Source organism: Pan troglodytes, chromosome 1, assembly GCF_028858775.2.
Source record: "Pan troglodytes isolate AG18354 chromosome 1, NHGRI_mPanTro3-v2.0_pri, whole genome shotgun sequence".
Classification (NCBI taxonomy): Eukaryota; Metazoa; Chordata; class Mammalia; order Primates; family Hominidae; genus Pan; species Pan troglodytes.
In genome coordinates this window covers 63,147,645-63,171,438 of record NC_072398.2, presented here as the reverse complement: position 1 = coordinate 63,171,438, position 23,794 = coordinate 63,147,645, and the positions used below count along the sequence as shown (strand labels likewise).

The 23,794-nt window shown below is 37.6% G+C and overlaps 1 protein-coding gene across 9 annotated transcripts in view; it reads left to right on the top strand.

Moving 5' to 3' along the window:
• The window catches only part of HMCN1 (hemicentin 1), a 514,108-nt gene that overhangs the window by 250,287 nt on the left and 240,027 nt on the right, over nt 1–23,794 (top strand). For 5 of the 9 annotated variants that reach the window (XM_063794515.1, XM_054673722.2, XM_514061.8 and 2 more), the window contains one exon: nt 4,579–4,854. In XM_063794515.1, coding sequence (XP_063650585.1) covers nt 4,579–4,854 — 276 coding nt within the window. Of the gene's footprint in view, nt 1–4,578; nt 4,855–19,200; nt 22,653–23,794 lie in introns of those variants that run through there. The other 4 variants (XM_054673744.2, XM_054673743.2, XM_054673741.2 and 1 more) reach the window with 4 other exon arrangements.

The following is a 23,794-nucleotide window of genomic DNA, read 5'->3' as shown; positions in this document are numbered from 1 at the left end:
TTAATAGACATTAGTGATTATTATTATTGTTATTATCATTATTGTCAGGGATTAATGAATAGTTTTTGAAATGATCATATAGCATTTTCCCGTGAGAAAATAAAGTTCAAGTGAAGGATCTATTCTAATCAATACAAGGTTAAATGTTCCCTTTTCCTCTTCCATATTCATCATGAGCAGAGCACTTTTATGAATACATTCTGACATTTAAATTGAAGATAATAATGAAAATGATTACATTCTAAGAACACAGGACCTCAGTGGCTACAATATTTGCACTAAGATGGGCAGAAGTAATGCTAATTATTTTACATTCAGATAGTATGTTTTCTATGAATAGATGGGAGATATAGTTCATATTATTTTATATACATTAAAGTGAAAAAAATAATTTTTCCTCTCACGTAATTTTCAGGGGAAAAAAGACTACCATTTATAATCAATGATCAGGATTAAGCCATTTACTCAGCATTCATTCTATAATTGGAAACTTTGTTTTGGCTGAATGATTTTCTACCTGCCTTGTGGACTAGTGTTGCTATGTGTTTAACTGTAACCTATTCTGACCTATATATTGCTGCTGTTGAATTTACTACAATGCCTATATTGCTTTTAGTGCTGGTGTGCATTTTCTTCAGACAATTTAAGACAAAGGAAGTTTATAATTATAGGTATATCATATATTTAGAAGTCTAGGATTTGTTGTTCACTATCAGTAAGTTCAAGGTGAACCTTAAAGCAGAAGCATGCAAGTCAGACAAGCATGTTCTTGCAGTTAAACTATTTGTATTCTCTTACTGCTAGAAAAATAAAGTTTGTCTTCTGAAACAATTTAGCAAGTTGACATACATCACAAACTATTCATTTTTTCATGTCCAGTAATTATGAAAAGCATTGGAGTCATGTCAACATTCCTCAGCTTCTGGGAAAACAAACACTTGAACACTTGAGTATTTTTCCCAGCAATACTTTTTAGGAGAAGGACAACAGGGAAAGAGGTTTGAGTGAGTTGATTCAGACATCTTGCATAAATAACTGGGAAGTGCCAGGAAGAACTTGTGAACTGACTGTCATGAATTGGGCTTGACGGTGTCAGGAACTTCCATATGTATATTCTACACATGCCCTTCTAGTAGCCATCTGTGATCTGTGCCAGCCAGGCAATGGAATAACTAGGAAATTGTACTGTGCCCAAGCTGATTTTCAGGAACTGTTTTCCACTCAGTCAATTTAAAAAGAATATGGTGGAAATGGTGATGGCAAGGGCAATGACTATAACAGCAGAAGTCACAAGTGAGTGCCCCTTTGAACTTGAAAGAGTGGACCTTTTTTTTCTGGGTTAGCTGTTGCCTAGTACACCAGCCTTTAAGCTCCACTCACTTCTGAATTTCCCTTAGCCTAGGCTGAGGTCCCAGCTCAGCCACCCCACTGTAACTACTTATCAGCACACTGGAATCAGGTGCAAATTCACAGGATAATTAGATCTTATATTTTTTAAAGGGATATTAGGAAATAAAGCATTATTTAATACTAATATTCTCATGCCATTATGGATATTATTTTATTTTATAAAGTCAAGGAACACCCAAGAGCAGTTTAAAGAAAAGCCCAAGTTCTACCAATATGTCACCTCAATTTTTGCCAGCACTTTTTTTCTAGTTGACATGTTTGAGGACTTTTGGTTCAATTGAAATGTTGGTTATTGGGTTATTGATTGTTTTAAATGCACAACAGGTGTAGAAATCATTGTTCTTCTCTTTTATTGAATATAAACACATAGAATCTAATGAATAAAACTGCAGAAGCATGAAAAACTTATTCTTTTCATTACATTTGGTAGTTTAGTTTGATACTAAGTTATATTAATTATCTGTACTGAATTGTTTTACTAACACAATGACTTTCACCCAATACACACACACACACACACACACACACACACACACACACACACAGAGTACTAAAATTCTGAGTTTAGGTAAAATTCTGAAGAGAGAAAACTTGTCAAGGGCATGTCAGTGACAGGAAACCTTAAATTATAATTACAGAATATTCTTTTAGAAGGCTAAGATTTGGAAATAATCTTACACCACCTTATCATTTGATAGCTAAAGAAACAGAACCCAGAGAAAGCAAGTGACCCATTTATGATCAAATGGGTAGATATGTAGTAAGATGTAGATTCCTGGCCTCCTGATTCTCAGTCTCATGGTCTTTACTTAATGTCCCAAGCCTATGCTTGTCATCTTTCCTCCCTCATTATTGAGGTTTCCTTTCTGCTACCCTAATCCTAGCCTGCTTTCACTCAGGAATGGCTGCCCTTTGTACTCCTAGAACAAGTTATTTCTGATAATCTGTAATCTTGGCCTCCTTCACAAACTGCTGTAATTCTCCCGCATCACTCCCCTATTCCTACCAAATTTATTCACATATGCCTAAATATTTCAATGTGTATAATATTTATTGTCTTGAGGTATTTATGCAGTGGTGGTGTCGTATGCCATTATTTCAAATCTCATCCGCTCATGTATGTTAGTAGAAAGTTGGCATGTACTTATTTGAATTTATATTTGAAGAGGAACTAGAATCTGGGGTGGAGTTTGCATGCAAGAGGGTTTTTGGAGAGTTCTCTAGGGAAAAGCACCTGTAAGGGGGTGAAGGAAGTGGAAGAAGAGGAACTGTGCTACAGCTGCAGTAAGGGCCTACAGGCAGCTCTGGAGCTGGGAGGGCCCTGAATTGAGCCAGGAGAGCTGGGTCTTTCTTCCTTCATTAAGAAGTAATTGGATGTGGGCAGCACTGGAAAGGGGGGTCTAACCTTCAGCATGTTTGTTTCATAGGGATCTGAGAGCTAGAAGGAGTCTTTATGATAAAGTAATCATCTTATTTTTCAGATAGAAAAACTGAACTATTAATTTCACTAAATTGGCTTATCTAAAGTCACACAACTAATTAGGGGTAGAACTAGGTGGCCTATTATTACCAAATTTAGCAAATTAAAAATACAGGATGCCCAGTTAAATTTGAATATCACATATGTGTGACCCAAAAATTGCACGAGGCATATTTGTACTAAAATATTATTGTATTTGTATCTTAAATTCAGATTTAACAAAGTGTCCTGCATTTTACCTGTGAACCCTAGCCAGACTCCAATCAAAGCTTCCTTTGCCTGTGTTCTTTCCAATGGATTCACTAGCTATTTTCATAAGATATTTTGAAAAAAATAACAAAATAATTAAACATTATTTTTATAACTTAAAATAGCATATACTACTTAGAAATAGTTTGGAAAACAATGATAAATATAACAAAATATGGAAAACACATATATTATATCACTCAAAGATAACCACTGTGGTTTTGGTATATCTGTTTCCAGTCTTCATTCTAGGCTTATGATATTAATCTGTACCCATGTATAGTTTTAAATAGCACAGGGATAAAGTTTGATCTTGAGTATTTGACACACTTTCACATTAAACTAAAACAGACACATGAATTTCTAGCTAGCATAGATCACTGCAGTTTTTATTGTTGCATTATTTATAATGTATTGCTACAGGAGATCATTTTAAAGCATTTGAGCAGAGAGAGCTTTGGAGAGAGAATTTAGATTCACTCTCAAAACTAACTAGAGCTAACACAGGAACAGAAAACCAAACACCTCATGTTTTCACTCGTAAGTGGGAATTGAACAATGAGAACACGTGGACATAGGGAGGGGAACATCACACACCAGGGCCTGTTGTGGGGTGGGGGGTGAGGGGAGGGAACTTAGAGGACAGGTCAATAGGTGCAGCAAACCACCATGGCACACGTATACCTATGTGACAAACCTGCACGTTCTGCACAGGTACCCCAGAATTTAAAGTAAAATAATAAAAAGAACCAACTAACTAGAGAAACATGTGATTCTCTGCAGAAATGTTGGTTAAATATTTAATTAGTAATTGGCCTTTGACCATATCTGAAACACATGTGTCACTCAATGCCTTTTGTGTATATGGCTCTATGTGTACAATTTTATTAATGGTCTGTTCCTACTGTTCACCTGAACTTCATAAATCAAACTGTTCCCCATTTCTGCTTGAACATTTATCTTACTCTTCTGTTGTCCTGTGTTTCGTTAATGAGACTGTAACCCCCCTTAAAGATGATACTGTCATTTTCATGTCTACTATCCTTTGTGTGCTATTTTCTTTACAACGCTAAATACATATTTTTAAAATCTAAAAGTTCGCAAATGCTACTTTCATCAATAAAAACTTTGCCTCATTTCACAATCCTCAGTCAGTCAAGTTATACTCTTTTGCCATGCCTCTTTGACTCTCATGTCTATAATTTATAGATTTGGCTTGAGTATCCTTTGGTATGTAAATGTGTACTACTTTCTAAAGCATCTTTTAAGTGGTAATTTTGAGGGGGCTCATAGACATATGCATTAATTGAGTAAGTTCTGTTGCACTGCATCTTTCCTACTGGATGTTCAGTACATACTTATTCAGTTTTTAAACCACATCTGTAAGTGAGCAAAATGGCTTTTAGGTCTCTTGATTTGAATTTTTTGATTTCACACAGAGCCCCCTCCAGTCATCCAAGTGCCTAACAATGTTACAGTCACTCCTGGAGAGAGAGCAGTTTTAACATGTCTCATCATCAGTGCGGTGGATTACAATCTAACCTGGCAGAGGAATGACAGAGATGTCAGACTGGCAGAGCCAGCGAGAATTAGGACCTTGGCTAATCTGTCATTGGAGCTAACGAGTGTGAAATTCAACGATGCTGGAGAGTATCATTGTATGGTTTCTAGTGAAGGTGGATCATCAGCCGCTTCAGTTTTCCTCACGGTGCAAGGTACAGTGCTTTGGTAACTTACGAATTATGACATCTTTCTGTCCTCTATTTTTAAAATTTTTGTCCTCCCAAGTTGGCTATCTGAGAGTGAGAGTATCTACCCAAATAATTATGGTTTTAAGTGATAGAATGCTTAACATACTCAGTGGTCTACGGCCAACAAAACTGGAAACTAAAATGTCACTAACAAATAGGTAACTTTAATACAATCACAGCTAATCGTAGTTGAAGATGTTTATTTTAAAACAATATAAAAATTGTCTCTGGATAAATAAATAGTTTTAAATTCTTTAATCCATCTTGTGGATTTTTAAAAAAATACTAATTTTATTAATAATTGGTCAAAAAACAATTTCTTCCCAATTTAAGTACTGTATTTTTGCATACATAACTAACTTGCCTTTTATTGTTCAATTGTTTAGTAATCTCTCACTAATACCTTTAAAATAAAGGTTTAAGATGCTTCTCATCTTGGTGAAATTTTATTGAAACATAAGCAGAGTTGTTTTTAACCTTATTTGTCTTACACACACACATACACACGCGAGTGCCTATTGAAAATAAACTAATTGTGAGCCAATTTTGAATTATGTATACATTGACTACTGTATGTTCCAATAGTTGAAAACAAGTTTATGAGCAATGTGGTTAATGGCTACTAAATATATATTGTTCAGGACCATGAAATGACGATCAGAAACCACTCCAAAGTTTCTCTTTCAGTGGAAACATATTTGGCTTCTAAATGTCTAAAGACCAGCAGGGAGTCTTAATGTAATGAACAAATTACTGTTGGCGGTTTTTCACTGTTAAGCTAAAAGGTTCAGTTGCTGCCTCAGCAGAATATTTTATTTCAGTTCCTTGATGTGGGAGACTGATTGCATCAGAATTGGGTCTAGCTATTTGATTGTGGTATTAGAAACAACTTTATAACATGCCTGAAGTAACATTCTCAGGTAACTTTTTAGCAAGGTTACCTAAGAAAATGACCATTCAGTTTCAAGGCTAAATCTTAGAATGTTATTAATGACAGAAAAGCGAAACTACCATGAGAATTAACAAAATGGTTGACATCTGATTATAGTTTTCTCCTTGGTAGTTGAAATATATGCTGCAATCAGAATGTGTGTCTTTTGTTAGTTGATCTGGGGAGTCGTCTAGGGAAATGTTGCTTTTGTAAATGATTCACCACATTTCCACATCAAACTGCCTAGATAATATGAGTCGATCCAAGTTCTAGCAACTTGGGTTACTAGAACTCTGGAACTATTTTACCAAACTGATTGTTTCAGATAAAATAAGTGCTAATGGACTTCTGAAATTTGAACTTGGTTCTTTATTTGAAGTCCCTTAGAATGAGATTGTAAAATAAAATCAGAGCCTTCCTTGTTTCTCCACGTTAACGTTATAGTCCATAATTTTTCTATTTAGTGCATTAGAGCAGTGATTCTCAAACTTCCGTGAGTAAAGAATTACCCAAGGACTTTTTTAAAAATGCAGAGTTCTAACACCACATCAAGAGATTCTGTTTCCATAGGTCTAGTGTGTGGCCTGGGAATCTGCATTTTAACAGATTTCTCAAGTAGTTCCATGGACATTTTCTGAAAACAGCATATACATCCATCCTGCAGAATGAACCATATGATCTAGAAATGTATATCTTTAAGGGAAGCTCTTGACTCTCTTCTTGCTGGTAAAATAAAGCCATTATTATCCAACAATTTTAAAAAGTGCTGAGGTAGGATGTTATATAATACACAAAACATAAATAAAAAAAATGACAGTACATTATTACTGGGTAATCTGTACTAGTGGTGTAAATCTGTCTAGAGGTGTTGTTTTATGGCCTGTCTAGTTGGCCTTGAGTTTGAAGGGCCAATTTTGATGATAACGGATATTTCAAAAATCTAACAAAAATATAGTCTAGAATTGATAATACTGCTTAGTAACAATAACAGACTTTTGCAAATTGTGGCTATCTAAATGTATTATTTTATGGTTGAATGTACTATTGAAAAGCTATGGGTATTTGATGAAGTAAACTGCCATACCTAGAGGTAAAGTTTATGATAATATGAGAAATGATAAACTGTTGAGATTAAAGCTTACATTACAAATTAATTTCACTTTAATGCAGTTAAATCTTTTTAAAATCAGAAATAACAAATAGTTTTAGAAAACTTAAAAGACAAAATAATACTTGGATTGAATACATACTTTAGGAATAGTTTTCTTGTTTAAAGGGGAATCAGTAGCTTAATTCACAGCCTCATTTATATTGTTATGCTTCCACTGGTATGTTTGGGAACTAGTTCTATCTGGAATACTTTTAAGAGTTAAAAATCTAGATTTTACAAGTTTTTTGTAGTAATTTTACAAAATATAATTAGCAAGAATTTTCTTCTTTAAGATAGTATATGTCTAATATTGCAGCCCTTCTTTACCTGACAACAAATTATATATAAAGACTTCAAAAAGACAAAGCTAAAGAATAGTAAAAACTAGCAGCAATTAACAGCAGCAAAAATCCTAGGAGGAATTTTATATGTATTACATATAAATATTTTTTATTATGTAAATATGTATATAGAATATTTATGTATATTTTAAGATCACTGGAATGAAAATCTTGACAGTGCTCCATCCTTTTTCTGTTCACATGAAAGTAGGAAATATCTTTGTCCCTGTTTCGTAGTTTGCTCCAAAAAGAAAATGTTACTCTTTGAAGAAGCCAGAATGCTATTTTCTCATACTCATTAATAGCTCTAACTATCCAAATTAGGAAACTAGCAGGACAGAAAATGAACAGGCAACCTGGTTCCAGATAGAAAATTGTAACCTTGGATATATGTAACCTGGGATGTATGTTTCCCACCAATGAAAATATTTGAAAGCAAGAGAAACATCGATATGAGTGTCAGTTAGAAATTTTAGAAACAGATGGTAGCAGAGGGGAGCATCACATCTCAGCCAAAAGAGCTCCATAGATGAGGACTGGGCAAGGAGCCATGTACATCAGACTCTCACTCAGCTGCAGAGCTGAAAAGGGGGTTCAGCTCCTCCAGAACAGAAGCAGAGTGAGAATGAAGTCAAGTCCATCCAAACACTTTGTTAAAAGACACTAGTTTTGGATGAGTGTCACCTCATTTGAAGATGAATAAACAGAAAACTATCAAAATAAATAAAACAGTGGAGGGAAAATGAAGCATTGGACTTAAGTAGAAATACTGAGGAACAAAACAAGGCGGTCAGGGAATACTTAGAAGAAATGGATGCTTTGACAGCAGCTTATTCTAGAGACTAGGGGAAAAAATATTTGGTCTGCCCATTGTCTTTCAAAAAGACTTCAATTCTTTTAGATGACAGTGTATATTCATATGGTGTCTTAGTCTGTTTTTTGCTGCCATAACAATACCTGAGACTGGGTAATTTATAATGAACAGAAATTTATTGGCTCACAGTGCTGAAGGCTGGGAAGTCCAAGATCAAGACTGGGGCATCTAGTGAAGGCCTTCCTCCTGCATCAGCACATGGTGGAAGGCAGAAAGACAAAGAGAGTAAGAGAGCAAATCTACTCCTGTGAGCTTTTTTTATAAGGGTATTAATGTTTTCATGTGGACAGAGACCTAAACATCTCCCATGAGGCCTCATCTCCCAACGCTGTTGCATTGGAGATTAAGTTTTCAGCACACAAATTCAGGGAGACACATTCAAACCATAACATAAGGCAAGAACTGGCTAAGACAAAAGGACAATAATAAGTGGAATGGGCTGGACGCAGTGGCTCACGCCTGTAATCCCAGCACTTTGGGAGGCCGAGATGGGCAGATCGTGAGGTCAGGAGATTGAGACCATCCTGGCTAACATGGTGAAACCCTATCTCAACTAAAAATACCAAAAATTAGCCAGGCTTGGTGGCACACATCTGTAGTCCCAGCTACTTGGGAGGCTGAGGCAGGAGAATTGCTTGAACTTGGGAGGTGGAGGTTGCTGTGAGTCGAGATCGCACCTCTGCATTCCTGGGCAACAGAGCGAGACTCCATCTCAATAATAATAATAATAATAGTAATAGTAATAATAATAAGTGGAATGGAAGAAGTCAGAAAAGATTTGATTTTAAAAATGCAATATTTTAGTGCAAATATGTAATAGAGGCAGTAAAGAGGAGAATTTATACTATATAAAAAATCATGGATGTGGTGCATAAATTTGAGAAGTCTTTCAGAATATTGAAAATAACTAACAGTTGAATAATATGATTTTTTAAGTGGAAATTAGAAACGGAAGATTAATCTAAAATTTATAGGAGTTTAGGAAACACAGACGATTGAAACTAAAGAAATAGTCCAAGATATAATTGAAGAAAACTGTTCTAGGGAGAAAAAGTTGTCTTGAGTGAATAGATTAACCAAGGTAAATGAAGGGAGAACTTCATCTAGACACATCCTGGCTGAATTTGATATTACTAGTAGGAAGAATCTGCTCATTCCCCATAAGCATATGACTAAACCCATTGTAAACAGAAAGATAAAATCAGATTTGTGTCTGACTTCTTATGCTAAAAGTTAGAAGATAATTGCAGTGGATATTTGTTATAGTTTTGCTTTTAGGGTCTGAATACTTTCCCTAATTTGTGGAGGAATTATTTATTATCTTGGTGGGAAGCAGAAAACAAGTGAGGTCAGATAATTCATTTTCCTTATTCCCTAGATCTCATGACCCACAGCCAGCCACTCATATGCTCCCAGTGGGACTTGGACTCTTGCCAAGACCACGAACACTTAAAAAATTCCAATTTTTGGCAGCATCATTGAATTTAGAGTCCAACAGCAGAAGCAAATGTCCCAGTGGCCCTTCACCATCACTTTAACAGACTGATGTTGGCTGTGTTCTCAGCGGTCTAGCCATACCATTTCTACCTGATATCCAGTTTCCTTTTGATTCTGTACCTCAAAAAAAATTTTCCCAATGAATTCCTTTTCTGCTTAAGTCAGCCAGCCTGGTTTCTGTTGTTTGCAATTGAGAATTCCAACTGACACAATAATAAGAAAGATGCAAGTAGTTTTGAAAAAAAAAGGAATCCAAGAATTTAATCTAGTTAAGTTGTCTTTCCTATGAAAAGCCATCAAAAGGACATTCTCAAATATTCAAGGGTTCAGGAAAAATACCAAACATATAGCTTTCTTAAAATGATTTATTAAAAATGCAACTTAACTGCTTGAAGTAGATCTTAAAAAGGAAAAACAAAAAAATCAAAATTGGAGAGGCCATGGTATGAAGAACTGGTGAACTTCCCTCAGTGGCTATTATCAGGCTCATTACCAACTCATCAAAAAAGCTTTGGGAAGCAAAGCTAACCTCAGAAACTATGGCCGTTTGAATCAGCCACACTGATGAGCATGTGAGAATGTGAATGAATTGATATGCTTACTTCATTATGAGAATTCCTTACCACGAGGATAATGGTACAATTAGACACAGGAAATTCCCCAGGAAAGGAATCCCTTCAAGCAGGGTTTACCACAAGACTCAGAAGTCCCACTATGCAAACAAACAAATGGAAGCCAACACTGCTATGCTAGGAGAAAAAAGATGTCTAGATTGATATATACAAAACGTGTACATGATTGTTTGGGGGCAGCAGAACTATAAGTGACTTTTTGACTTGTAGTTTTTTTGTTTTTTCTTTTTTAAGATCAAATTCAGGCAGTTAATTTTCATTTTTCATAAATCATTTCATACTTTTCTGTACTTGAAAAATTACTTAAATGGATTATTTTTAAACCTTATGTAAATAGGATTTAAATTTTCTTAAATACTCATGTTAATTTTATTAGAGGGTTGAATTATGTATGAGTAATTTCTTCTCTTTGTTTTCTAGATATTGAGAATGTGCCTTATCACTTTCATATTTAAAATAATTGAAAAAATAAAAGACAGTTTAAAAATAAGAAATAACTAAGAACACAAATTAACAAATAATGCCTCTCAAAAAGAAAAGCAACAGCACTTAAGATAAAAATAGATTTTAGGTCAATTTATAAGAAGAAACATCTCCTATCTGCTTTATATAAATGGAAGTATAGATTATAAAGTAAGGATCTAGTGATATATTCCCTTAAATATTAAAAAGTTGAGTTCTAAAAAGTTTATTTTAGAGAAAATAATTCTTCCCAAGGTTTATTTGTAGGCAGCTCTAGTTCTGTTAGGTATAAAAATATGACAACAGTTTCACCACTGCATGTTGAGTGGTGTAAGCTCTTTTCAGTAGAGTGGTAAAAGTGCTTTTTTAGTACAAATAACTGAGGTATGGTATCAGCTTATGCCACAAAATTATTGCTTTTTAAAATGACTTAAAGCTTATTTAAATATATTATCTTAACAGTAAGAGAAACTAACATTTTATGTAAACATAAAATAAGATGATACTCAGCATGCTGTGGTGGCATCTCTTACTAACTTTAGCTTTCATGTATTAATACTTTGATTTTCTTTGTCATGTTCCATTCACTTATTAAAAAAAAACTGTCATGACTAAGTTTTCTTCTCCCATGAATAATCTATGAACTGCTTCACCTCTAGAGATGGACCTATTTTAACTTGCTTGTGCAGGATATGTTTTAATTCTGGTTACTAATGAGCTAGTCTCTCTGAGTTGCTGTTTTCATATGTAGAAAAAAATAGACCTTCTTTCCCTTTGGCTGTTTTCTTCCATCTTTGTGCAAACTTGGCCTTTGCCTTCAAAGAATATTATAGCACACTCCCAAATTATGATTGGGGCAGAACTTAACTTTAATAAAATTCTATTGACAGAGAAGTTTACTTTTGAGAAGGCTGGCTAATGTGATTTATTTCCTACAGTTGCTAGTCATCTAGAAGCTTCTTTAATCAAGCTACATATTTTTCTTCTCTGAACACTTTTTTTTTTTTTTTGAGACAGAGTCTCGGTCTTGTTGCCCAGGCTGGAGTGCAATGGCACAATCTTGGCTCACCCCAGCCTCTACCTCCCAGGTTCAAGCTATTCTCCTGCCTCAGCCTCCTCAGTAGCTGGGATTACAGGCATGTGCCACCATGTCAGCTAATTTTGTATTTTTAGTAGAGACAGGGTTTCTCCATGTTGGTCAGGCTAGTCTCAAACTCCCGACCTCAGGTGATCTGCCTGCCTTGGCCTCCCAAGGTGTGTATTTTTAGTAGAGACGGGGTTTCACCATGCTGGCCAGGCTCATCTCGAGCTCCTGACCTCATGATCTGCCCGCCTCGGCCTCCCAAAGTGCTGAGATTACAGGTGTGAGTCACTGCACCTGGCCCTCTGAATACTTTTTAAAGAGGATGAGATGTATTTAAAAATGGTAAGTTCATGGAATTTACTTTAAGACCATTAGTGTTGAGATGACCTCGCTTGGTCTTCAGAATGGATTACTTATAACTATTCCACTTGTTGGGAAGTTTATCGCATATCTATAACATGTCAGAAGTTATTCTACATATTTTAAAAATCTATGTGGTACTTAACAAGCATCCACCACATGGAGTTATTTCTAAATTAAAAAGTGTCATAAAGCAGTCAAACTTAAAATGTTAAGTTAGAACATCTGACTGTACAAACATTCATATTTGAAAGCTTAAAGATCTGGAATTTTGTAGGACTGTGTTACAGAGTAAGTCCTTTAAATTCTTTCTGAACCAAAATGAGGTCTATGAAAAGGAATAAATGCAAAATTTCAATTGATAACTAAATTAGATTTTCTTGTAGGAAAAATTTGGTATTCACATAATTTCTCTGCCAAATGTAATCTACTGTCTCCATGGTTAGAGGCAAGTTTCTGTTATAAAACATTCCAATTTCATACAATAAAATATATGAATGAATATCATGTTTCAGTTACTTTTGCCTTTCATCCAAGGAATCTATGTACTATAAAGATGTTAGAGAACTTTAATTTTAGATGAAAAGAGTGATCTCTCTAAAACTTAAAGAAGAGAAATATTAAAGTATCTTTAAATAGAACTCATAAGGAAAGACTAAAGAATTAGACTTATTTTGATTATAAAAGACAAAAAAGGACTGGGTGCGGTGGCTCATGCCTGTAATCTCAGCACTTTGGGAGGCAAGATGGGCAGATCATTTGAGGTCAGGAGTTCGAGACCAGCCTGACAACATGGTGAAACTCCATCTCTACTAAAAATACAAAAATTAGCCAGGCGTGGTGGCACATGCCTGTAATCCCAGCTACTCGGGAGGATGAGGCGGGAGAATCACTTAAACCCGGGAGGCGGAGGTTGTAGTGAGCCGAGATCACGCCACTGCACTCCAGCCTGGGCCACAGAGTGAGACTCCATCTCAAAAAAAAAAAAAAAAAAATCAAAAAAGAAAAAAGGATATGAATGACTTAATAAGTAATTCAAGTATATAAGAAAATTATTATAAAAAAGTGATACACTGTGGACATTTTAATTTTCAGCAAAAACAGACCATGTGAATATGTGTATTCAGCCAAGTCTGATGGCTTTAAGTGAGCTAGTGGAAAAGATGTCTAGGTGTTGGAGAGGTTAAATGATAGAATGCAGTAGCAGGGAAAACGATACTCCTTTCTCAATGCATTGACTGCTGGGAAGAGAGGTCTAATAGGCAGTTAGCAAACATATCAACCCACTGAATTATTTAAAGAAAGCTACCAACTAACTTTTTTAAAATTTTGGGAGTTCATATCATACTTTACTTCATCTAATCCTCACAGACGGCTGTTATTTACGATGGTCAATTTCAATTTACAGCGCTTCTAAATGTGTAAATTTTTTTTTCCACACCAACAACCAAATCTCCAACTCTCTAGGCCCCAACTGGGTGTCCATCAATTTAATTCAAATCAGAAATCAACTCATTTAGCATGAGACCCCACAGGTTAAGGGCTTAATCCCACAAAACTGCACCTACTTTAAATGCCAAACACAAGCCCTGGGCTTCCTATACTTCTGATCAAGCAGGTATAAATCAAGGGTTCCCATAACCACTTATTCCGGTTCAATAATTTGCTAGAATGGCTGACAGAACTCAAGAGGCATTTTATTTACTTTTTTTTTTTTTTTTTTTTAATAAAGGATACTGCAAGAGGGGGGAAAAAAGCTGTTTTTCCCTCTACTCACATACCACTCAATACAACATTTCTGACATAGGATGTTTGCCAGTTTATTAATGAGGATATCATAAAGGACACAGAGAAGCAGCCAGAGGAAGAGATACATAAGACAGGGTCTTGGAAGGATCTGGATGGCAGGAGCTTCTGTCCCCATGGAGTTGGGTTGTGCTACTCTCCTGGCACTTAAGTAAAGTGTTTCCCTGAGCTCTGAGAGCCACTCTACAAATTGATTGAACCTGACAAGGCGGTTGTGGGAACTCTTGATTTACAGCTGGTTGGTCAGAAGTACAGGTGACAAACTATGACTTATGATTGGTATGTGAAATGGAGGCACTTCGCTCCTTGTGGGACTGAGCCCTTAACCTTTGGGATCTGATGCTATCTCCAGGTTGATAGTGTCAGAACTGAATTAAATTAGAAGATACACAACCGTTGTCTGCTGTAGAGTTGCTTGGTGTGTAAGGAAATACCCCCATACATCTGGTGTCAGAAATATTCTGTTGAGTGGTATTAGAGTAGAGGGAAAAAATAATTTTTTCCTTTCTTGTAGATATGACTCAGGTACAGTCAAATGGAAGTCGTGCATTGTACAAAGTATACGGGAGGTGGGCAGCATGGAACTTTCATGCCCTCTTCAGCCACTATACCCTCCCAGCACCTCAATGTGTTCAACAGCCCAGAAGCTCTCTGAAGCCCACAGTTTAGTGTTTTTATAGAAGTTCCATTATGTAGGTAGGATTAAATCATTGGCCATTTGGTTATTAACTCAATCTCTAGCTTCAGTATTCTACCCAGAGGTGAGGGCATGGGGATGAAATTTCCAACCCTGTAACCCTTCATCTTTCTGGTGACCAGCACCCATCCTAATGCTATCTAAGAACCCGCCATCCCCCAGTCATTTATTAGCATACAAAAAGACACTCATCACTCAGGAGATTCCAAGGGTTTTAGGAACTCTGCAAGGAATCAGGACAAAGACCAGATATATGTTTTTTATATCACAAGATCACATTATTGCCCCAAGGAAATAGAATCTCTGAAGGATTAGCGACTTTTCCTAGGTTACAAAGCCAGCAAGTGGCAGAGTACATATCTGAGCTAGTTATTTCCATTATTCTGCATTGTATACAGAAGTTTCTAGATATGCTATTAACAGCTCTAAAGAACAGGTAGATAAAGGAAAGTGGAAAAAAAAAAAGAAATGAAGGGTTCTTGGGTATTAACAGATAAGTGAGAGTACTTACCAAAAACCCTATGTTCTCGCTTATAAGTGCAAGCTAAGCTGTGAGTACACAAAGACATACAGAAGGATAAGATTGACTTTGAAGACTCAGAAGGGAGAAGGTAGGAGAGAGGCTAGGGATAAAAACACTCAGGTAATGGGTGCACTAAAATCTCAGAATTTACCACTGTATAATTCATCCATGTAACAGAGATCCACTTGTACCCCAAAAAATATTGAAGTAAAACTTAATTAAAAAAAATAGAAAAGGTGCAAAGTGGATGCAAGTCCCTATCTTGTGAGTAAAGAAGATGGAAATGACAGCATTGTGTGTAATCACAGCTCAATTTTAATTCCCTACCACTCTTACTCCTCCTTTCTCTAGAGCTTTAGAGAATGGACCAGGTATATGGCAACAGTTTGGTGAATCCTTTGACTTAAATTGTGGTAGAGTAGCTGCTAAGGAGAGTTCTGGAGGAGAGGGACCTGTAAATATGCTACCCAAACAAGCATGCAGAGAAAATATAAGATGACTAGACAGTATACTCCATTAAGTCAGAGCTAGATTTTATTCAGTTTTGTGTCTTCAGTGTGTAACGTAATACTTAGTACCCAATATTGCATGCAGTGCATGTCTGTGGGAAGACAATGAGAAGCAGAGTGTTTAGGCGTAAGAACTTTTGCAAGTATGGAAGCTATATATGTCCTAATGTGTACTAAAAATTTTTGGTTCAAATTTCCCCGAAACATTGTTTAATATTTTTTGTGTTGTTATTTTATAAATTAATTGTCCAACTAAGAAATAAATTATATTACTAAAGATTAGATATTTGTTGTATATAATAACATAAATAACTTGTTATTTTTAATATATGATGAAGGGGCTATGATATTTGACTATTATAAATAAAAATCGAATTAGAGCTAATATTACAAAGGAGGAATATTTATTTACTGCATCTGAAGAAAGGTGTGATATGTCAGAAACATTTGGTTGATGAGAATGCAAAACTGGTAGATAAGGATTATGACAATGAGATCTTTATTTATGCTATGCCCCTAGGCACTACCTCATTCATACTATGTAGTAGGAATATATTTTTTCCATAATAACAAAACAAATAGTGAAACACATGAAGTACCTTGATTACAAACCCTTGCTAGAAAAGGTTAGAGCTGGTGTCTTATTTGTTCATTTGTTTATACATTTATTTATTCACAAAAAAAATTGTCAGGCTTTGTGCTTCTTGCTGATGATATAAATGAGGAGAAAACAACATCCATCTCCTCAAAAAGCCTATAAAGTAATAAAGGAAATTAGACAACAACACAAATAAATATTTACAATACGATGTTATAAGAGCCATATTAGGGTGCTACTGGAGCTTTTAATTCTGTCTCAGAGTGATGAGTAGAGATTGAGAAGGGCTTTGCAGAGGTGATTATGCCTCAGGTATCCACTAGAAGATGACTAAAAGGTAGAAGTCTTTGCTAGGAAGAAGTCAGGACAGTCTGTTCAGATGGAGAAAACTACACGTGCAAAGCAACAAAAGAATGAGAACACAGAAACATGGGCTTGCTAAGAGTGGAGGATCCAGCAGAACAGTGAGATCCAAACCCATGATGATGTGATTTTCTTTTCGCTCTTGTCTTTAGTAGTCTTTTGATATAGAATTGGAGGAATCATTTGGTTTTGTGGTTTTGTGGAATTGGTTCAGCAAAAAGACAGGGTAACTTGAAAAAATAGTGATTGCAGTTATGCTCTGGGAGATTTAGGCTGGATGAAAAAGGAAGAAAAGGCTAAAAGCATGGTCTGATACACTGGAATAAAAAAGGAAGTTCAAAGTGGTGACCATGATGAAGTTGAAGGAAGAAGTGTGGGAGTCAGGGAATGACAGCTGGAAGGATGGGAGATTGTGAACCTCAGACTGAACTTCCAAGGCAAGCGTTCTTCCAGCTACATTATGGTTGCTTCCCTGATAGATACTAAGGTAGCAAATAAATTTATCTATCAACATACATTAAAGGCTAGATTTTTTAGTCTTTCCTTCAAGAAGTGCTGTGTAGATCCACTTTCATATGATTTTGATTCTGTGACTTTTACATATTTATGTGAAGTTATCCCTTTTTTGAGCACTATAACCAACTTTTGATAGGCAAAATATGTTGCTGTTATTCAGTCTGTATTAGGAGACACATGTACATATGTGTAAAACTTCAGAAGTCTCCTTCTAATATGCCAGGAAGTAATGGTGCTAATTATGATTTGCCACTCTTTTCTAAGCCAAATGGGAAGGCAAGTCTAAACTTTGCCTTTCTGTCTTATTTGAAAATTCTGTGATTTTGGGAAATTGTTATAAATCAGATGCAGTAAAGAAAAGGCCGTGTGATAATCAGTGCTTGTCATCATTTAGTTGAAAGTTTTCTAAGTGAGAAAAAACAAGACTTCTTAAAATTTCATTCTTCCTATCAACCATATTTTTTGTCTTCACCTGTTTTGGCTAATTACCCAAAGAAGCTGCTAAGTTCACGACTTTTTTGTTAAGGAAAGAAAAAATAGTATTAAGTGGAAACATTGTTGACATACACAATTTTGTACTAAGAGTTACTGAAAATGGACAATAAGGAGGCAAACCTTTGCCATGTATATATACATCCTTACAACCTATACTGGGGAAACAGAAACTAGATTCTTAAGAAAAGAAATCTTGATGCATATTTGCCATTAAGGGTCTGTCATTAAAATCTAATCTAGCACTTATTTATCATTAATATCCCTGAAACTGTTGCTCTTCTCTTATTAACTGAATTTTATAACCATAATGGTGTTCGAAATGTGGAATTCTTTTTTGTTGGCAGGGGTTGTGGGGGGTGGGTAAATCCAGCATATAACTGCCAAGATAGATTTTGCGTAGTTCTTTGCTTGGGTGTTTTGTTGCCAATGGCCCACCTACTGGTAAGGCAATTATCAATCTTCCCTCTGAGATTTAATAGACCTTTGTAGTTTAGGGTTGTCCAATAGGACTTTCTGCAATGATGGAATTATTTTCCATCTGTACTGCTCGTGTGGCAGCTGCTAACTACGTTTCACAATTGAACACTTGAAATATGGCTAGTGTACCCAAGGAACTCATTTGGAATTTGATTTATACATTTGAATTTAAGTAAACCTATGTGGATACAGATGTGGCTACCATATTGGACAGTACAGCTCTAGTCTTCTATACAAAGAAGAAAGGCAGAAATAACAAGAGAAGAAGTTTTAGGAAACTTACTGCAACTGCCACATTGATAAACCATGATCATAATTTACTTAATTATTGCCACTCAGAAATAACTCCACCATTTTGAAGAGGTGGTTCTCGTATTCCTATTGATGAGATATCATTTGGAAATGTTGCATCTGATTCCATTTGGGATTTCAGTGGCCCTTGCTTCCTTCCCAACGCAACTGATATTTTGTTGTTTATTTTGGTTTGTTTGGTTGATTGGTTTTAGTTTTCATTTTTTTCTCTTTGGAAGAAATCCCTGGCCACTTAAGAGGAACTCTTTAGTAGGCATGTGAAAAGTTAAAAATGTTTAAATGTATTTATTGCCATTTACGCTAGTTAAAAATTACAGAAAAGTTATGTGAACAAGCACATTTGTCCATTGTAAATCATTCTTAGTGAGATTTTGTATTTTTCATTGTGCTAGTTTCACGTGGAAAAGTTAGCACTAGAACTTGCTGGACTTACCTCCCTAATCAGAAATGAAAATGCATTTGAAAACAATGTCAATGTTTTAAATAAGCTGATTGACCTAAATCAGTAGGCACACTGTTAGGATGGGATATAGCTGCTAATTACAATTATCAGCAGGCTCAATGATAGTCATTATGTAACTTTTTGAAGTTAACTTTTTCTATAGGAAATATAGATACTTAGAAGGATCAGAGATCCTGTAAAACACATTTACAGGCTATACAACTCAATAGAAATTAGTTCCCTTAATTAAATTCGAATGTTCTTTCAGTTTCTCATGTAGCATTGCTTGATGTTAGAGCATTGGACATTTTCAGGAATATATTACCCATTTCATGTGTGTCCATGTGAACAGACCACCAAACAGGCTTTGTGTGAGCAACATGGCTGTTTATTTCACCTGGGTGCAGGTGGGCTGAGTCCAAAAAAAGAGTCAGAGAAGGGAGATAGGGGTGGGGCCATTTTATAGGATTTGGGTAGGTAAAGGAAAATTACAGGTCAAAGGAGGGTTGTTCTCTGGTGAGCAGGAGTGGGGGGTCGCAAGGTGCTCAGTGGGGGTGCTTTTTGAGCCAGGATGAGCCAGGAAAAGGACTTTCACAAGGTAATGTCATCACTTAAGGCAAGGACCGGCCATTTACACTTCTTTTGTGGTGGAATGTCATCAGTTAAGGTGGGGCAGGGCATATTCACTTCTTTTGTGATTCTTCAGTTACTTCAGGCCATCTGGGCGTATATACTTGGAAGTCACAGGGGATGCGATGGCTTGGCTTGAGCTCAGAGGCCTGACATTCCTGCCTTTTTATATTAATAAGAAAAATAAAACAAAATAGTGTTGAAGTGTTGGGGCGGTGAAAATTTTTGGGGGGTGGTATGGAGAGAGAATGGGCGATGTTTCTCAGGGCTGCTTCAAGCGGGATTAGGGGCGGCGTGGGAACCTAGAGTGGGAGAGATTAAGCTGAAGGGAGGTCTTGTGGTAAGGGGTGATATTGTGGGGTTGTTAGAAGAAACATTTGTCGTATAGAATGATTGGTGATGGCCTGGATATGGTTTTGGATGAATTGAGAAACTAAATGGAATAACAGAAGGAGAAAAACAGGTATAAAAGGTCTAAGAATTGGGATGACACAGGATATCTGATTAGAGAGTGCCTAAGGAGATTCAGCATAGTCCTGCCAGCAAAGATTATTTATTTACTTCAAGAGTTTAGAGTGGCAGTTTGGGGATAGCACCAGGAGATATCAGCTGTGATGGCTTGGAAAAACAGTGTAAACCGGCAGTGTAAACAAGAGCAGGGCGTGTATGAGTAGTTGAGAATGGTGAATATGAGTATGACTAGACAGAAGATAGTAGGGATGACAAGTTTTTTTGGGCACAGTCTAAGTTGGTCTGGTGTCTGGAATGAGACTGGGGCCTAATAAAAAGGAGCGTCTATACAGGAGCTCAAATGGGCTGTACCCTGTAGCATTCCGAGAACAGGCCTGAATTCTCAGAAGGGAAAGTGGTAAAAGTATTGTCCAGTCCTTTTTAAGTTGGTGGCTGAGCTTGGTGAGGTGTGTTTTTAAAAGACCTTTAGTCCATTCTACTTTTCTTGAAGACGGAGGACCGTAAGGGATATAAAGGTTTCACTGAATACTAAGAGCCTGAAACACTGCTTGGCTGATTTGACTAATAAAGGCTCATCTCTTATCAGACTGTATTGAGGTGGGAAGGCTAAACTGAGGAATTATGTCTGACAGAACAGAAGAAATGACTGTGGTGGCCTTCTCAGACCCTGTAGGAAAGGCCTCTACCTATCCAGTGAAAGTATCTGCCTAGACGAAGAGGTATTTTAGTTATCTGACTCGGCATGTTGAGTAAAGCTAATTTGCCAGTCCTGGGTGGGGCAAATCCTGGAGCTTGATGTGTAGGGAAGGGAGGGGGCCTGAATAATTCCTGAGGAGTAGTAGAATAGCAGATGGAACACTGAGAAGTTATTTCCTTGAGGATAGATTTCCACGATGGAAAGGAAATGAGAGGTTCTGAGAGGCGGGCTAGTGGCTTGTACTATAGCATAGCCTGCCTTTGCTGGTGTGTGGCGATTAGGCCTGGTGGAACCGCCATCAATAAATCAAGCGTGATCAGGGTGAGGAACAGGAAAGAAGGAAATTTGGGGAAATGGGGTGAATGTCAGGTGGATCAGAGAGATACAGTCATGGGGGTCAGGTGTGGTATCGGGAATAATGTGGGAGGCCGGATTGAAGTCTGGGTCAGGAACAACAGTAATTGTGGGAGACTCAACAAAGAGTGAGTATAGCTGAAGGAGCCGGGAAGCAGAAAGTATATGTCAGGTATGAGAAAGAAAATAGATTTTGGAAGTTATGAGAACTGTAGAGAGTTAGTTGAGCATAGTTTGTGATTTTGAGAGCCTCTAAAAGTATTAAAGCAGCGGCAGCCGCTGCACGGAGACATGAGGGCTAGGCTAGAACAGTAAGGTCAAGTTGTTTGGACAGAAAGGCTACAGGGTGTGGTCCTGGCTCTTGTGTAAGAATTCTGACCGCACTAACCATGCCTAGGAAGGAAAGGAGTTGTTTTGTAGAAGGTGCTGGGGTTTGAGAGATCAGTCGGATACGATTGGCAGGGAGAGCACGTGTGTTTTTATGAGAATTATGCCGAGATAGGTAACAGATGAGGAAGAAATTTGGGCTTGATTAAAGTAATGCGGGCTGCCTGTGAAGCTTTGCGGCAGTACAGCCTAGGTCATTTGCTGAGCTTGATGGGTGTCAGGGTCAGTCCAAGTGAAAGCAAAGAGGGGCTGGGATTAAGGGTGCAAAGGAATAGTAAAGAAAGCATGTTTGAGATCTAGAACAGAATAATAGGTTGTAGAGGCAGGTATTGAGGATAGGAGAGTATATGGGTTTGGCACCACGGGGTGGATAGGCAAAACAATTTGGTTGATAAGGCGCAGATCCTGAACTAACTTGTAAGGCTTGTCTGGTTTTAGGACAGGTAAAATGGGGGAATTGTAAGGAGAGTTTATAGGCTTTAAAAGGCCATGCTGTAGCAGGCGAGTGATAACAGGCTTTAATCTTTTTAAAGCGTGCTGCGGGATGGGATATTGGTGTTGAGTGGGGTAAGGGTGATTAGGTTTTAATGAGATGGTAAGGGGTGCAGGATCGGTCACTAAGGAGGGAGTAGAGGTATCTTATACTTGTGGATTAAGGTGGGGGGATACAAGAGGAGGACGCAAAGGAGGCTTTGGATTGGGAAGAAGGGCGGCAATGAGATACAGCTGTAGTCCAGGAATAGTCAGGGAAGCAGATAATTTAGTTAAAGTGTCTCAGCCTAATAAGGGAACTGGGCAGGTGGGGATAACTAAAAAGGAGTGCTTAAAAGAGTATTGTCCAAGTTGGCACCACAGCTGGGGAGTTTTAAGAGGTTTAGAAGCCTGGCCGTCAATACCCACAACAGTTATGGAGGCAAGGGAAACGGGCCCTTGAAAAGAAGGTAATGTGGAGTGGGTATCCTCTGTATTGATTAAGAAGGGGATGGGCTTACCTTCCACTGTGAGAGTTACCCGAAGCTCAGTGTCTGTGATGGTCTAGGGGGCTTCCGAGGCGATCGGGCAGTGTCAGTCTTCAGCCGCTAAGCCGAGAAGATCTGGGAAGGAGTCAGAGAGCCTTGGGCCAGAGTTCCAGGGGCTCTGGGAGTGGCTGCCGGGTGAGTTGAACAGTCCGATTTTCAGTGGGGTCCCACACAGATGGGACGCGGCTTAGGAGAAATCCTGGGCTGCGGGCATTCCTTGGCCCAGTGGCCAGATTTCCGGCACGTGTAGCAAGCTCCTGGGGGAGGAGGTTCTGGAGGAAGGCCTGGCCGCTGCGGTTCAGGCGTTTGGAAGTTCTTGTGTGCTGGAGATGTGGCTGGAGTTTGTCTCACAGTGGAGGCAAGGAATTGCAACTTTTTTCTATTATTGTACACCTTGAAGGCGAGGTTAATTAAATCCTGTTGTGGGGTTTGAGGGCTGGAATTTAATTTTTGGAGTTTTATTTAATGTCGGGAGCAGATTGGGTAATAAAATGTATTTTGAGAATAAGACGGCCTTTTGACCTTTTAGGGTCTAGGGCTGTAAAGTGTCTCGGGGTTGCTGCCAAACAGGTCATGAACTAGGCTGGATTTTTATATTTGATGAAAAAGAGCCTAAACGCTATCTGACTTGGGATAAAGAAAAAGGAGCATTAACCTTGACTATGCCTTTAGCTCCAGCCACCTTTTTAAGGGTAAATTGCTGGGCAGGAGGGGGAGGGCTAGTCATGGAACGAAACTGTAAGCCGGACCAGGTGTGAGGAGGGGAGGTGATAAAAAGATTATAGGGTGGAGGAGCAGAGGCTGAGGAAGAATTGGGACCTAGCTTGGCCTGGCGAGGAGAAGCCTGGGGGAGGAAGGGAGAGGTCAGATGGGTCAGTAGAAAAGGAAGATTAGAAAGACTCAGCGACGCTTGGGATTGGTACTAAGGGGACAGGCGGGAGGGAAAGAAGGAAGATTTGGGACGAGTTGCACTGGGCACAGAGACTAGGAAGGGACTGATGTGTAAAAGAATGCCTGGACGTCAGGCACCTCAGACCATTTGCCCATTTTATGACAAGAATTATTTAGATCTTGTAGGATGGAAAAATTTTAAGTGCCATTTTCCAGCTATTTGGAACTACTGTCGAGTTTGTATTGAGGTCAAGCGGCATTGCAGAAGAAAATAAGACACTTAGATTTTAGGTCAGGTGAGAGTTGAAGAGGTTTTAAGTTCTTAAGAATACAGGCTAAGGGAGAAGAAGGAGGAATGGAAGGTGGAAGCTTGCCCATAGTGAAGG